The 14,073-nt window shown below is 38.6% G+C and overlaps 1 protein-coding gene across 1 annotated transcript; it reads right to left on the reverse strand.

Annotated features, from left to right (window-relative positions):
- Positions 1-1,181: 1,181 nt before the first annotated feature.
- On the reverse strand, positions 1,182-13,408 carry ildr1b (immunoglobulin-like domain containing receptor 1b). Its single transcript, XM_005942206.3, has 8 exons — positions 13,114-13,408; positions 10,042-10,212; positions 7,710-7,859; positions 7,491-7,610; positions 7,233-7,379; positions 5,407-5,532; positions 3,128-3,993; positions 1,182-2,607 (listed from the first exon to the last, which is right to left on the reverse strand). The coding sequence occupies exons 1-8, from the start codon at positions 13,160-13,162 to the stop codon at positions 2,569-2,571; spliced, it is 1,668 nt and encodes a 555-aa protein (XP_005942268.1). The 5' UTR covers positions 13,163-13,408; the 3' UTR covers positions 1,182-2,568.
- Between the last annotated feature and the right edge of the window lie 665 nt (positions 13,409-14,073).

Raw genomic sequence — 14,073 nt, forward strand, 5'->3', positions numbered from 1 at the left:
CTGTGGGTTAATAAAATTATGACAAATGACACATCCAGGAAACCTTCTTTTACACAGTCATTGTCTCAGCCATGTGTATAAAGAGTAATATCACTCCTAGCTATAGTTTGACAAAATCAATATCTTTGAATTAGAGAGACGGTGCCATGTTTGTTTATTACTAGAGATGGCACGATACCACTTTTTTATGTCCGATACCGATATCATAAATTTGAATATTGTCCGATACCGATATGAATCCGATATAGTGTGTTTTTTTTAATTAAAACGGGGTTTTTTTTATATCTTGCTGCATTTTGTATAAGTTCAGATTCAAGTTTTAAAAAAACAAACAAACACTAAAGCTATTCTGTTATACCTGTATGCAAAAAATACACTGCACCCAAAATATTTCATAGTTCAGCAATACTGATCAATCTAATAAACTTAAACCTACTCCATCCTCCCTATTCTGGTATTTTAAAGAATAAGCAACCTAATTAATAGGGTTGCAAACTCCCAGCAAAAAAAAAATAACGAACCACCCTCCACCTCATGATGCTTAATCGACGTAATCAACATTAATTTGATGCAGTGTGAAAAAAAATGCACAGAAATAAATTATTTTTCAAGAATAATTAAATAGATTCAACATCTTTCTTCAACAGAAGTGCAGACTGCACAGATGGTACCTTCCCAAAGGAAAAGTACTATAGCTTACTAGGGTATATTAGACTTAATAGTTACTATATACAGTAATGGACTTCTATACATATACATCAGATTAAAACTTTGGGTGTAAGATTCAGATAATTAATTATTAAAAACTAGACATTTTAAATGAGAATAAGAAAGAAAAGTATGTCTTTGTTTGATTGAAGTAGCAGCAGGAGAGGGAGGGGGAGAGAGAGCCAGTCGCTCCATATATCCGTTGTTAAGCTTAACACTGGAATGCTTTACAAACATTCAGAGATGAACTTACACACTTGCTTTACTTCTCTCTGGGAAAACTTCCTCGGAGATGAAATGCTGGTTTGGTAGCGAGGCTACAAATACACACAGCCGCTCTATCACATGAGCACACTGCTCCAACGTGCTACGGTTATGAGCCGAGTTACGCCATGTCACAAGTTTTGTGAGGTGCTTTTTTGATATTTAATGGATCGGATTACATTTTTTATTTCTCTCCGATATCCGATCCAGTAATTTAGTTTATCTGACCAATACCGATACTTGATATCGAATCGGTACATCTCTATTTATTACTGTTTAATTCTTGATGAATACATTCATATTCCCTTTTTGCCCTTTTAACAATTCAAAAACTGAACATTAGCCACCTTTGTAGATCCAAAGCACCTGGCATTTGTTCAGCTGTGCGGAGACTATGGTGGTAAAGTGGGCCATCTAAAAATCTGAAGGTTTGTGGTTTGATCCCTGGCTCCTATCTGCATGCTGAAGTATCCTCTGGGAAAATACTGAACCCCGAATTGCCCCCGATGCATCCATCAGAGTGCGAGTGCAAATGTTAGACAAGGGTTAGGAAAAAACTGCTTGTAGGAATCTGTGTGTGATTGGGTGAATGAGGGTTGCAGTGCTCAGTCACTGTAAATAGGTGCTATATCCGGCCATTCATCAGATGTACTAAAACTTGAATTACTTTCCTCCTACATGGTTTAATATTTTACTCTCTTTTCTCAGGCAGTTCGATTGGGCTGTTGTAATGACTAATATGACTAAAACATTGCCACTGCAAACTATACTAGTTCATAATGCAAACTGATATGTGACTTTAGTATTCCAAATGTCCAAGTAATCCACTCATCCCTGAGGTAATGGGCTACTACAACAGGACTAATGAAATAAAATCCACGTCATGCAGGCAGTATTGTAAAGATTTTATTAAAAACACATACTTTACAACAAAGCTACGTCTCTATTAAAAAAAAAAATCCAGTCACAATTATATTTTGGTGTGGGTGCATCCAGATATAAAAAACACTCCATCTTCCTGCAAATGTAGTTTCCATTGCTACCGTTACTGCTTTATCCACGTACAATGGATAAAAAAAATTATATATATATATATATATATATATAAAAACAATTTTTAAATAGTGTAAGGAAGGCAAAAAAGAAATTACTGTAAAAAACAAACTTGACAGCAAAACAAAAATAAAAACAAATAAACACTGTATCTTTATTAAACTTATGCTTAACCAGGAAGTAAAACTAGAAAGTAGGAATCTCTTCTGCGAGTCCTGGATCTTTTTCAGCACAGGCACCTTTTTACAACGACAAACGTACTTAACCCAAAAAATCCATCACCACACGTAAGACAATTCAGGAGAACTAGGACAAGAATCACATACAATCATATTAATAACAATCAATAATATGATATCATGCAGCTGCACATCACCTGCAGTATACACCATCACCCGCAGGGTACAATTATACTCATACAGTATATTTACACTACTAAATGAATCAACAACATCTTTGTTCCTTCCAGGTGACCAAACAGGCACCAACTTCTTTATCTTCATTTTTACCGTTTTCAAGAAAAGATCAAAAGACAGAAATGTTTCAGATGACTACAGTGGTGTTGCTATGGGAGCTTCGATCCTACGAGAGAAAAGTGAAAAAGGTGAAATTAGAATTTAAGATGAGGTTACGCACACAGGTAGAGAAAAGCACCAAGACATTAGAAGAAAATAAAAAATGAAAGTAGTTAAGACTAAATGAATGGCACTTCATCCACACCTTCAGGTATATTTGTAATCTTTACAAATCAGTCTTTTGCTTAATTTGCAATTAATTAAAAACCCCTAAATGCAGTTCTGTGAAATTGCCCGCTTTTATAGTTTTCACATAGTTTTGCATAAAAGCTCTTCAAACCATTTCATACACTGAATCATTTCAGTGTATGAAATGTATCCATTTTCTGTGTCCTCGGTCAGGATTCTAAACATATTTCAGTTAAAATACAATAACTCTGCAGTCGTTGTAGGATCACAGTGGTGCACTGACTGATACTGCCAACCTAAAGGTGTGGCTGGGATATTAAAAGCCATGCAAGATAAAAGAAGAATAAAACAACACACCACTGGGTCAGAGTGTGTCACTAGCTGTGTGTGGATCTTACAGAAAGGCGGTCGTAGTTCTGGTTGTTACTGCGTGGAGGCTGAATGTCGATGGAGTGGTAGCTGGGAGGCAACTCTGACCAGTCCCTCCCTTTTCCTCCTTTTCTTCTCATACTGTCCTCTTCATCTGAGCTCCAGGACCCGTTGCGGTGCAGGGGAGGTGAGTAGCTCCTCTGCCTACGAGGAGCTCTGCTTTGTAGCTCATCCATGAGGTCATCGCGACTTCGGGCACGGTGCCTGGACGAACTCCCTCTCTTGTTCCTTGAACTCCTGTGAGATGCTCTTCCCCGCCTGTTGTCCCTATCCGAATCATCAATGTAATCACGCAGGATTCCCCGCCTGGGAGGAGACGCACTTCTGTATCTGTCTCTTGATCCACGACTGTTGCGGTGGAGACCACCTGCTGAGTGGTTTGTACTCCCACTGGACTGGCTGGACATCCTGAGAGCCCCCCTAGCTCCATCTCCACCACCAGGGCCCCTGCGTGAAGAAAAGCTGGGTACACGCTGGATAATAGGAGGCAGGGTGATCACTCTTCTCTCCATCCCTCTCGTCCCCATCTCATCCAGTGCTGACAACACACTCGGAGGCCCTGGTGTGTAGGAAACTTGTGGAGGAGCATGCTGAGCCTGTAATGGAGGCACATTCTGGACAGCATGAGGAGCCATCCCTGGTGCAATGACATCAAGCCCTCTCACTTGATTCTCGAAGTATTCCAACACCTGGTTGTGACCATGAATGCTGCCACGCACACTGCTGTTGCCATAGTGTAAAGGAGGAGGTGGCGGCTGCTGCTGTAGGCCCATGGGTGACAGCTGCATGGGAGCCATGGCAAAGTTGTGCTTGTTTGGGTAGTCTGAGTATGAATCTGAAACCAAACTGACAGCGATTAAGAAGATAAACAACAACTGTTGAACCTACATGAACTCAAGTTATTCTCTGGACATTTGAAGGGAGGAGTATTGTTTAGAGGAGTATTGCCAAATTTGTACACAAACAAGGAATTTGTCGCAGTGTCATGATGCAAAAAACAGTGGTACAGAAATAGAACATATGGTATTTGCAGTATATGTATATATATATTACAAACACACAGAAAAGGAATATATACTAACTACCTAGAGATACAGATATACAGAGTACAACTAGAAAATAAGAAATAAGTAAGCCTACGATTAAGTGCTTTAACTGAATCTGGTGTGCAATGTTGTTATAGGCTGACTAAATAAGGTTGTTATTGTAGCATGTAGTCCAACAGCCTGGGGAAAGAAACTATTCTCATGCCGTGAGATGTCTGTTCTGCAAGGTGCATGAGTGCACAGGGAAGGTAGGGGCGGGCCCAATTACATTAAGAGATTTGATTGAGCAATCCAGTGTCAGTAATGAAAATGAACGAATGGGCTGCTGTCAGTGCTTGTAGGGCCGGTGCATATGTGTTGCATGTAAACGTTTTACAATGAAAGGCATTGTGACCACTGAAATGCTCACATGAGGTGTTGAACCAGTATTAAACACAGACTGTATAAAAAAGACAAAGCCAGTACAGAAGATTCTTAAACCTGTATTCTTTCTATTGGCCAGCAGGGGGCAACTCCTCTGACTGCAAAGAGAAATCAGACTGTATATAATTTTACCGAATAAGTATTCTTGCTTTATTGCCTTAGTAAACATTTTTCTGTTTACGTGCTCAATCACTTGTTTCAACACTTCCTGAATACAACATGAAGTTTATTTTGTGATTTATCATCAGTTTTAAAGTAAAAGAGAAGATGAAGCAGAATATGTTTCAGGTCAGTGCTAAATTATCACGATGCATGTTGTACGAACATGCAGTGCCCTCCGTTTCTGACTAATGTCAAATCCAGATTAAAAAAAATACAAACAGGTGTGAAAAAGCAAGAGTGCACAAACCAATGAGGGAGCTTTGAATCATCTTTTATTTACAGTCTATGGTTTTAACGCTGTTAGAGTAACACAGATACAGACAGGGCAGCAAGAGCAGATTCCAAAAATCGAAGCTTCTTGCAAAAAAAGAGTTCACGTGGTGGAAACAAACCACATTACAACCAGAGGTAAAATAAATAAATAAATAATAATAAGGGCATGACTGCAATACAAGCCTGCTTCAAAGGTTTCTATTGCAGGTCTGCTACCTTCACCAGCTGAAGTGAATAAAAGCTCTGATGCCCATATTCAGAATTCCACATTGTTTGGGGGTTTATTTTACGTCATTGCAAATAAAGGATTAAGGACAAGTCTTATTGTGCTTTCCCTCACTCACCTGAATACAGAATGGGAACGCCCTGGGAGGAAGCATTGGAGCTGATGGGAGCATAGATGGGCTGACCATTCATCCAGGGTAACATTGCTTTCCGAGCTTCTTTCAGCATCTTGTGCTCCATCACAGCTGAAGTCAAAGCACATGGAGCAAGCAGTTCAAAGAGACTGATATAGGTACTTAACCAGCAGATACTGATTTACAGCAGAGGGTAATAATAATACTGCTTGTTTTTAAAGTACACTGGACCATCTCAGTAAATATTCTGTCTTAAAACAAACTGAGGGGAATTTCAGCTTACATTTCTTTACTAATGTATTTCCTCTTTTGTAGCATGCCGTGAGAAGGGCACATAATTACAATGTGTTTGCAGAGTGCATATTTCACATATTTTCGAGAGCACACAGGGCTGCGCACACACACAGGATTATATGAAACACAATGACACATCTGGCAGCTGCGGCGACCTTCAAAAGAACAGTGCTGCATACCATTTACAATTCATGTCCTCGTCAAACATTTAGAAATTTTTCTCTATGGATTTTAAATTTGTTTGATCTATATCTACTCATAATAACTCTCTTTATCTTAGACTACGGGCTTACTTAAAAATAATTAATCAGTTTAAAATTGCAAAATGGTTTATGCAGTAATAATGAGATACGGCGTATGGGTTCTCTCCATGCACTGTGGTTTCCTCCGATGGTACAAATACATGTTTATTAAAAACTTGTGAAACATTAAACTTTTAACTAATGCCTGATTTAGACTTCTGCAGGGAGCCATTGCAGAGATCTACGTAAGTCGCCGACGTCATTGCCCACATTTATACTTTTAAGTGGCTATGTGTTATTTACCATGTAGTCGTATCCCAGTGTTTTATATACAGTGTTGGGGAGTAACGGAATACATGTACCAGCGTTACGTATTTAAAATAAAAAATATGAGTAACTGTATTCCGTTACAGTTTCCGTTTAAATAGGTGGTAATCAGAATACAGTTACTTTGTGGAAATAAATAGAATACACGGCGGTCATTTCTTGTTTCATATGTTAGCCTATGCCCACTCTATGCCTTCTCCAATTTAGGTGATTAAAAACAGTTGGGTGCAGGTTTAGCTCAGTTGGATGAGCATGTAATCATATGTCGTATAGCTGAGAGAGGCCGGCCTGGGTTTTAGTGCAACCTGCGGACTTTTTTTCTCAGTTTCCATTCAGGATTAATACATTTGCTCTGATTCTGATTGCTGGAAATCCAAACAAAACACACAACAACAGGCTCTAATGTAAGCGTCCTGTTAATGTTGGTGGCGTCAGTTACATGGACCCAGAGCCAGCATTTCTTACTTGGACACCACATCATAACAAGAATGGGATGGGTGAAACTTCAGTATCTTCAGTGTACTATTGCTGTGTGATTTTTATCACTATTAATGAAGGCTACTCGCCACCAAGCTAACACTGTTAGCTGGCATTGGCTGAGGTTAGTCCATAGACTGCAGACTGTTAGGCCGTTTCTAAATACTCAAGTACGCAAGTCTGTACTCGCCTTTTCGCTAGTCTGGACTTCGGAAGTTCACACAGGAGTCCGGACTTCCCGAGAACGCAGCGCGATCGTTCTACAATTGGAACGGCAGTGTACTTGATGAGCTATGACGTAGATTTCCAGCTGAAGCCTATTCAGCTGCAGTATTTCTACTTTGCCACATAGTTACATGTTTGAATACTTTTCTGGCAACAGAAGTTTCTTTCTCATGATTTAGTGAAGTGAATCTTCCACATGTAGAGCTACAGCTAAAAATGTACAATCCAAAAAAGCATTTCTTCTACCTTTTTCTGGACAGCAGCATGTCCGAGGGCAACAAGGGCAGCGGACGTAGCAGCAACAATTCTGCGGGCAGCACTGACAGCAGCATATGCAAAAGAGCATGATGAGCAGGAGACCACCGATGATGATTAACAGGACCGTCAGCCAGTCTGGAGCAAGTGACAGTAAAACATAATTACTGACAACATTACTGATATAGCAGTATATTTTACATTTTACTACCTCAAATAACTCGACTTGAAGCGACTGAGGGGACTTACGGAAAACGATGAGCTTGACTTCACGATCCGAGTCCCCTGTTGTGTCACCGGGAGCATCAATGGTGCAAAAATACACACCGTTATCCCACCACATCACCTCAGTGATGACCAGATCAGCAGCTGTTGTCAGAAAACATCACATTAGTCTGAAATGTGAAAGAAATTGAAATACATTTAGACTGTACTGCAGCATTATAGTTATGATGTAATCAAACATACTGTTTCGAATTGTAATTCTGCGGTTCCTGTATTCCGCACCCAGGATGGGCTCATTGATGCCCCGTTTCTGGATGACAGTACGAACAGTGCGCTGGCGGTCCGGGCAGTCATTGGAGGGGTCCTGACCGAGCTGCAGAGCTGCCTGATAGGCTTTAGGAAAAAAAGGAAATTATTTAAATAGGAATATAAGTACATAGTTTCTTTCTAACTCTTTGCACTGTACAATTACAGCTACAATATGCTGCTTAAACCACTGAAAAACAGTCTGACAGGAATTAAAAATATGAAGGAAAATTAAACAGTACACACAAAGATTAAAAACACACAGCTGATGCCTCAAACCTGTGTAAAATAAAAAAAATACAATTTTTATTTTAATTTTTATGAAAATATGCATAATGCAGAGCCTTGCAGGCTGAAATTAGACATGTCTGTAATTCTGTATGTGTTGGTGTGAAAAGGAATGCAAGGATCGGGTGTGTCTATATGCACACCACACTGAAACAGGGCAAACACAATGGAACCACTGCACGCTTGTCATGATCTCTGGTATGGACCCTGGGATTTTCAGCGGTGTCAGGTTGTGGGTTTTTTGTTTTTGTATTCTTTGATATTCATAATGGTTTCCCCTCTATTTGTATTTGTATTTTCTTGGTCTCTTTATGTTTTCTTGTTTTGTGCTTCTTAAGCACATGCTGGAGGTTAACTCCTGTTTTACTTGAAGATTAGTTTTGTTCCTGTCTGTCCTCCCCTGATACCCTGGTTGCTTTCACCTTTTGTTGATTAGTTTTCACATCTCACTTCTCATCTGTGTCCCATCCCCCATCAGTCCTCTGTGTATAAATAATACTGATTACACATTTTCTTTATTGTGCTGTCACTGTATCCCTGGGGTTGTTCCCTGGAAACTTTGGATGTCATTTGTTATCTCGCTGTGGATTTTGTACTTTGAATTTAACCATGAACCTAAAAAGGTTGTTTTTTGTTTTCTTAGGTTTTGCATTTGGGTCCTTTACTAACAACCGTAGTAATACTTAGCCCAAAGTTAAAACTCAGATATGCAATGTTTGGATCCACTGTGCATCTTTCTGTTTGTCAAAATATTTTTGAAAATTACTGTTGACTTATTTGAAATGTTGTCCAGCTGAATTAAATTTTAATTAGTAACTTTTTGAATAACTTGTGTCGTGTTCAGGGTGCTCCCCACCTCTCACCCGGGGCTCAAGGCTCTCACAACCAGGACCCTATACTACAAAGCAAGATCAACATACCTAAGTTATCTTTCTGTTATCTGGAGTCACTTAAACTAACACTGGCAATCTGGATAAGCATTCAGTGAATCTGGTTATCAGCTCGCTAAGTAAACCCATCGTTTCCCCTGCTTGCTGACCTGAAAGTGGCAGCATCTGACTAACCCCACTGATGGGTACCGGGAGCAGAGCGGCTAATGTTGAATGGAAGATGAAAACAAAAATATTAGAAACATATTATTTATCAAAATTATTACATTTTTATATTTTCTAATTAGTTTTTATTTGTATTTCATTTTGATTACTCACTCGCTTTTAATTCATTTCAGTGTCAGTTAACTTGCAGAGCGGGCTTGTCTCAGATTAGTTTTTAATTATTGAAGATGTTTTATATATATATATATATATATATATATATATATATATATATATATGAAAATAAGGAAAACATACTGTTTGATAACATTTTGAAAAATTGACCTTTTTGTGCACAGATAGCTACAACTGATTTACTTTGCTGTTAAGACTGGTTTGTATCAGGATCTAAGTCAATATTGAATACATTTTTGGTAATTTATAAAAGACTTGCATATTTGAATCCTTTGGTCTACAATAATAGAAACACAGGATTCTGAGACCAGAAAAGGGAGTTGATATCCTGAATCCTGTGCGGCAAAGATTGGAGCAACAAAAGGAAAGAAAAAGGGGTCAAAGTTTCAGTTAAATATTAAACAAGGTGATCCACAGGAGTCATTCATCCAGTCGGGCTGAAGACTAGAACTGTAAAAGCAGAAATTACTGCCTCGCTGGTATACGCCTTCACCAGCAAGTCACGTTGCAGTTTTTGTCAACACAAAATTATAAAAGTATTTTAACTGAAGATCGAAGGTGATTCTAATAAAACAAACGCTGTGGCTATTACAAACCTGGAAAGTGCTTCAGGCGTGGATGCTGACAAAATGAAACTACAAACTATGAACACACCAACAAAACACGGAAAGAGTCTAATCTGTTAATATCTGCTCATTTTAAAGTACGTGTATCAACAACGTACCATCCTCTTCTTCCACCTGTAGCCTCACCTGTGGAGTAGTAATCCAGTACGGGGTCTTTACAGAAGGATTTGAACTTCCAGGAGACCAGGACGTCCTGCTGGTTCGCTGAGGTTGAGTAGTCACAGCGCAGAATCACAGAGGCAAACAGCATCGTCCTCCTCTCCGTCTCTGGAACATTCACTGTAACAGACAGCAGCTCTGACACAGGAAGGGAGAACGGTGAGATTGGACTTTAAAAACTTAAACAGCAACAACTGATTTGACACACACACAATTGGAATTGATATTCCATCAGCCAAAAAAAAGACCTTGTGCGATGGCTGCTGAGTGATGGATTGAAAAGAATCTGACCAAACTGGTTAACAGTTTACGCTTGAAATGCTTAACTGTGCGCAGATTGTACTCTATTATTACAAGTAATAACAGCCTTCAGTCACGATCTATAATGGCAAGTTTTGGAAAACAAGCTGATGACAAAAAACATCTGTTGATGGACAAATGTATCAGTTAAAGTTAAAGGTAAAAACTTTCTCCTCAGTTATCCTTGAACGATGCCAGCTTTACTCAGTAGATTTATATCTCAAAATACAAGTCCCCAATCAGTTATTTTCCACAGTTTATTATCTTTGTTATAAACTAAAATGTGTTGATGCACTAAATGTTAGGAACTATGTGAAAAATGTCTTTAAACCATTTCTGCAGTTAATATTGCGAGTCTTCTTTTTAGAGATTGTTTATCCAAAACTTAATATCTTCTCATCACAGAGCCATTTTTAAACTGAAGAAGACACTTGCTAATAATAATAATATGAATATGAATTTATCTCCTCACTATAATAATAATAATAATAATAATAATAATAATAATAATGGATTGCATTTATATAGCGCTTTCGGGAACCTCAAAGCGCTTACAATGCCACTATTCATTCACTCTCACATTCACACACTGGTGGAGGCTACAGTTGTAGCCACAGCTGCCCTGGGGCAGACTGACAGAAGCGAGGCTGCCATATCGCGCCATCGGCCCCTCTGGCCAACACACTATGCAAATAATGAATACTGAATACATGATACTGAATTACAGGTTGTAGATTTTCTGGTTCCCACATATCAGGCTAACGTATAAATGAACAAAACCCGGTAGGAAGATACTTAGGAGCAGAAACTATGTTCATATTTCTACTTATAGTTGAAGTTGCTTCTTTTATTAAGTTTGAGCTGAAAAGTGTTTGTGATCAGTGAGCTCTTAAAAGTATTTGGTACTTTTTTCCTTTAAATCATAACTGCGTTAACAATCTATGGCACAAAATACTACAGTTCCAATAAACAAGGCATTTTCAAATTACTTGTTTTCATTGACCAACAGTTTAAAAACAGTTTCACTAACGGTGGAGTGTTCTCCACAGAATATTAAACAGAATATTTGCAATTATTTCCTGCTCCCCTTTGTGTCATTAAAAAAAAAGATCAAACAAAACATGTTTAGATTAACTGTCATTTTGGACAGTTACAGGAAGTCATGATGGGTATATTAACCAGTCTGTGATACAAGTGGAAAGCATGTTAAAAAGATGATACGTGATAATTAAGTCAGCTGCAGTGCTACTTATCTGACAAAGATTATTTTTTACTGTGTGCTGCTGACATAATGTGATACACTCAGTGTAAAGATTGCACAGTATTACACTGAGCCACACCTGTGATCATGGGAACCTGTTTCATGAACGATATCAAGCTATTTTATACAATTACAATACAATACAATTTTATTTATATAGCACATTTAAAAACCCGAAGGCACACCAAAGTGCTTCACAGTAATATGGAGAGTCAACATAAGTCAAAAACAGGGTACAAATCGGGCACAAGCACAGACAGGATAGAGGCACTAACAGACCAGGAGAGTTAGATAAATACAAAATATGCTACGAAGACAAAAACAGCAGTAAAATTAATAAAAAATAATAAATTTAATAAAATCTAATAAAAGATTTAAAAGTTTAAAAATTAAAAGATTTAAAAGGGTATTAACTGGTCGGGAAAGCCAAGTCAAATAGATATGCTTTCTAATCTTGATTTAAAGGATTGGATAGAGTCCAAGGCTCGAATAGAAGCAGGGAGGCTATTCCAAAGGTTGGGTGCAGCTGAAGCAAAGGCACGATCGCCTCTGGTCTTCAGTCTAAACTTAGGTTGGGCCAGGAGTAATTGACCTGATGATCTTAATGCACGACAAGGAGTGTACAAATTGAGGAGGTCAGTGAGGTAGCTGGGCGCAATGTTATTCAGGATTTTAAAAGTGAGTAGCAAGATTTTAAACTCAATGCGATATTTGATTGGTAACCAGTGTAGATCAACAAGAGCCGGAGTAATAGGGTCAAATTTTCTAGTCCAGTAAGAAGGCGAGCCGCAGCATTCTGAACGAGTTGCAGCCTTCGAAGAGAGAAGGCTTGGAGACCACAGTAGAGAGAATTACAATAATCTAACCTGGAGGTCACAGAAGCATGGATAAGTTTTTCCAGGTCCCTGTGTGGTATATAATTTCAGCCATAAGCACTCTTGCCAAACAGGTAATTTTTAAATTTTATTAATAAAATCCCTTCATAGATCCTGTTGAACACAGTCTATTAGCCCATATGAACATCTTGGCACTACAGAAAAAGGCGAACCAGTGGTTTAAGGTTAGAATAATCGGATTTTAAAAGTTTAAAATGGTCTGTATCTGTTATTTTGACTCATTAATCCAAATAAGTCCTCATTTATAGATGACAGACCGCTGTTAGTAAATTATTATTATTAAACTGTTAGCTGAAAGTTCCTTTCCTTTAAAAATCAATAAAAACTCAAAAAAGAAAGGGGTTAACATAAACGTCGCCTTGGCCCTCTTTTGTTTACAGCAACTTAAACAAACCCCCACGGAAAAGTAGTGGAGCGGTCACGTGACCACAGGTCGGCCTTGTCCTGTTTACACCTGCCAATAATTAACTTTTAAAAATTACTGCTAGTTTCGACTTTTTTGCTTTAGTCGACACACATCTCCATATAGCGACATGTATGAGGAAGAAAGTGCGTTTGCTGGAGAAACCTTTACAGCCTCACCTGTTGGCAGGCGAACCAGCAGAAGCGCCATCAGGATCATATTTCGCATCTTGCTGCGCTGTATCCTCCCGCGGAAGCTCGACTTCTTTTACCGACTGAAAATCCACAAAAATCCGGAATGTTTGTAGGAAACCGCCTCGCACGCGCCGCTGCACATACTAACGAGACTTCAGTTAAGCTACAACGTCAGCCCGCTCGGCTGTGCGGCTCGTTTGCGATGAGAGGCGAGTAGTTACAACGTAACAACCGACAACCTTCCAGTAAAGAGGCGAATCATCCCCCCTCCCCGCTGGCCCGTTCCTCCAAACTGCTCCAGGTGACATCAGTGGCCCCGCCCCCTTTGGCAGGTGCCGCAACAAGGAAAGAGAAAGAAAGAAATAGGACGATACCGAGATAAGCTTAATATACGTTGTATGACACTGGATACTGTTGCTCATGTGAAAAATAAAGCCACATAGCTTAAGCAGATAACTCATAGACACACTCAAAAAAAGAAGTCATTGGATGAACTCAATTGGACTGATGGCAGGTTTTCCACGTAATACATCTATTTTGGTCCAACCTAATCTACATACATCATGACAATTCAATTAAATTGAGTCAGTAGAACACAATTTCGTAAATACTGCTAAAATGAAAAAAAGTACATTAATATGATGTGAAAGGTTTTGGTTGGTCCAACTCAATACAATGTCATTCACTTGAGCTAGATTTTCATTGCATTGAAATCATTATTTTGAGTTCAACTAAATCATAATTTTCATTACCAGAAAACTAATTTAATTATTAAAATAATGACAAAATGAATTTGTTTTTACAACTCAGGTTTATTCACTTGAATTAAAAGCAGAAACAGAATATTTTGTAAATAAACATACATGTCACATGGTCAAATCAACCTTAACAAAAATCAAAGTGCTCACAAAAAAGTGCTGACGTACATTTGTAATGAATGTCAAT

Source organism: Haplochromis burtoni, unplaced genomic scaffold, assembly GCF_018398535.1.
Source record: "Haplochromis burtoni strain Fernald_Lab_line unplaced genomic scaffold, NCSU_Asbu1 Contig_333, whole genome shotgun sequence".
In the NCBI taxonomy this organism is placed as follows: domain Eukaryota; kingdom Metazoa; phylum Chordata; class Actinopteri; order Cichliformes; family Cichlidae; genus Haplochromis; species Haplochromis burtoni.

Excerpts from the sequence above, each read along its gene's own strand:
- ildr1b (XM_005942206.3), bottom strand. The coding sequence starts at position 13,162 with ATGCGAAATATGATCCTGATGGCGCTTCTGCTGGTTCGCCTGCCAACA. Across the intron at positions 10,213-13,113 it reads GCTGGTTCGCCTGCCAACAG|AGCTGCTGTCTGTTACAGTG; the intron begins GTGAGGCTGTAA and ends TTCCTGTGTCAG. Across the intron at positions 7,380-7,490 it reads AGTCAAGCTCATCGTTTTCC|ACTGGCTGACGGTCCTGTTA; the intron begins GTAAGTCCCCTC and ends CACTTGCTCCAG.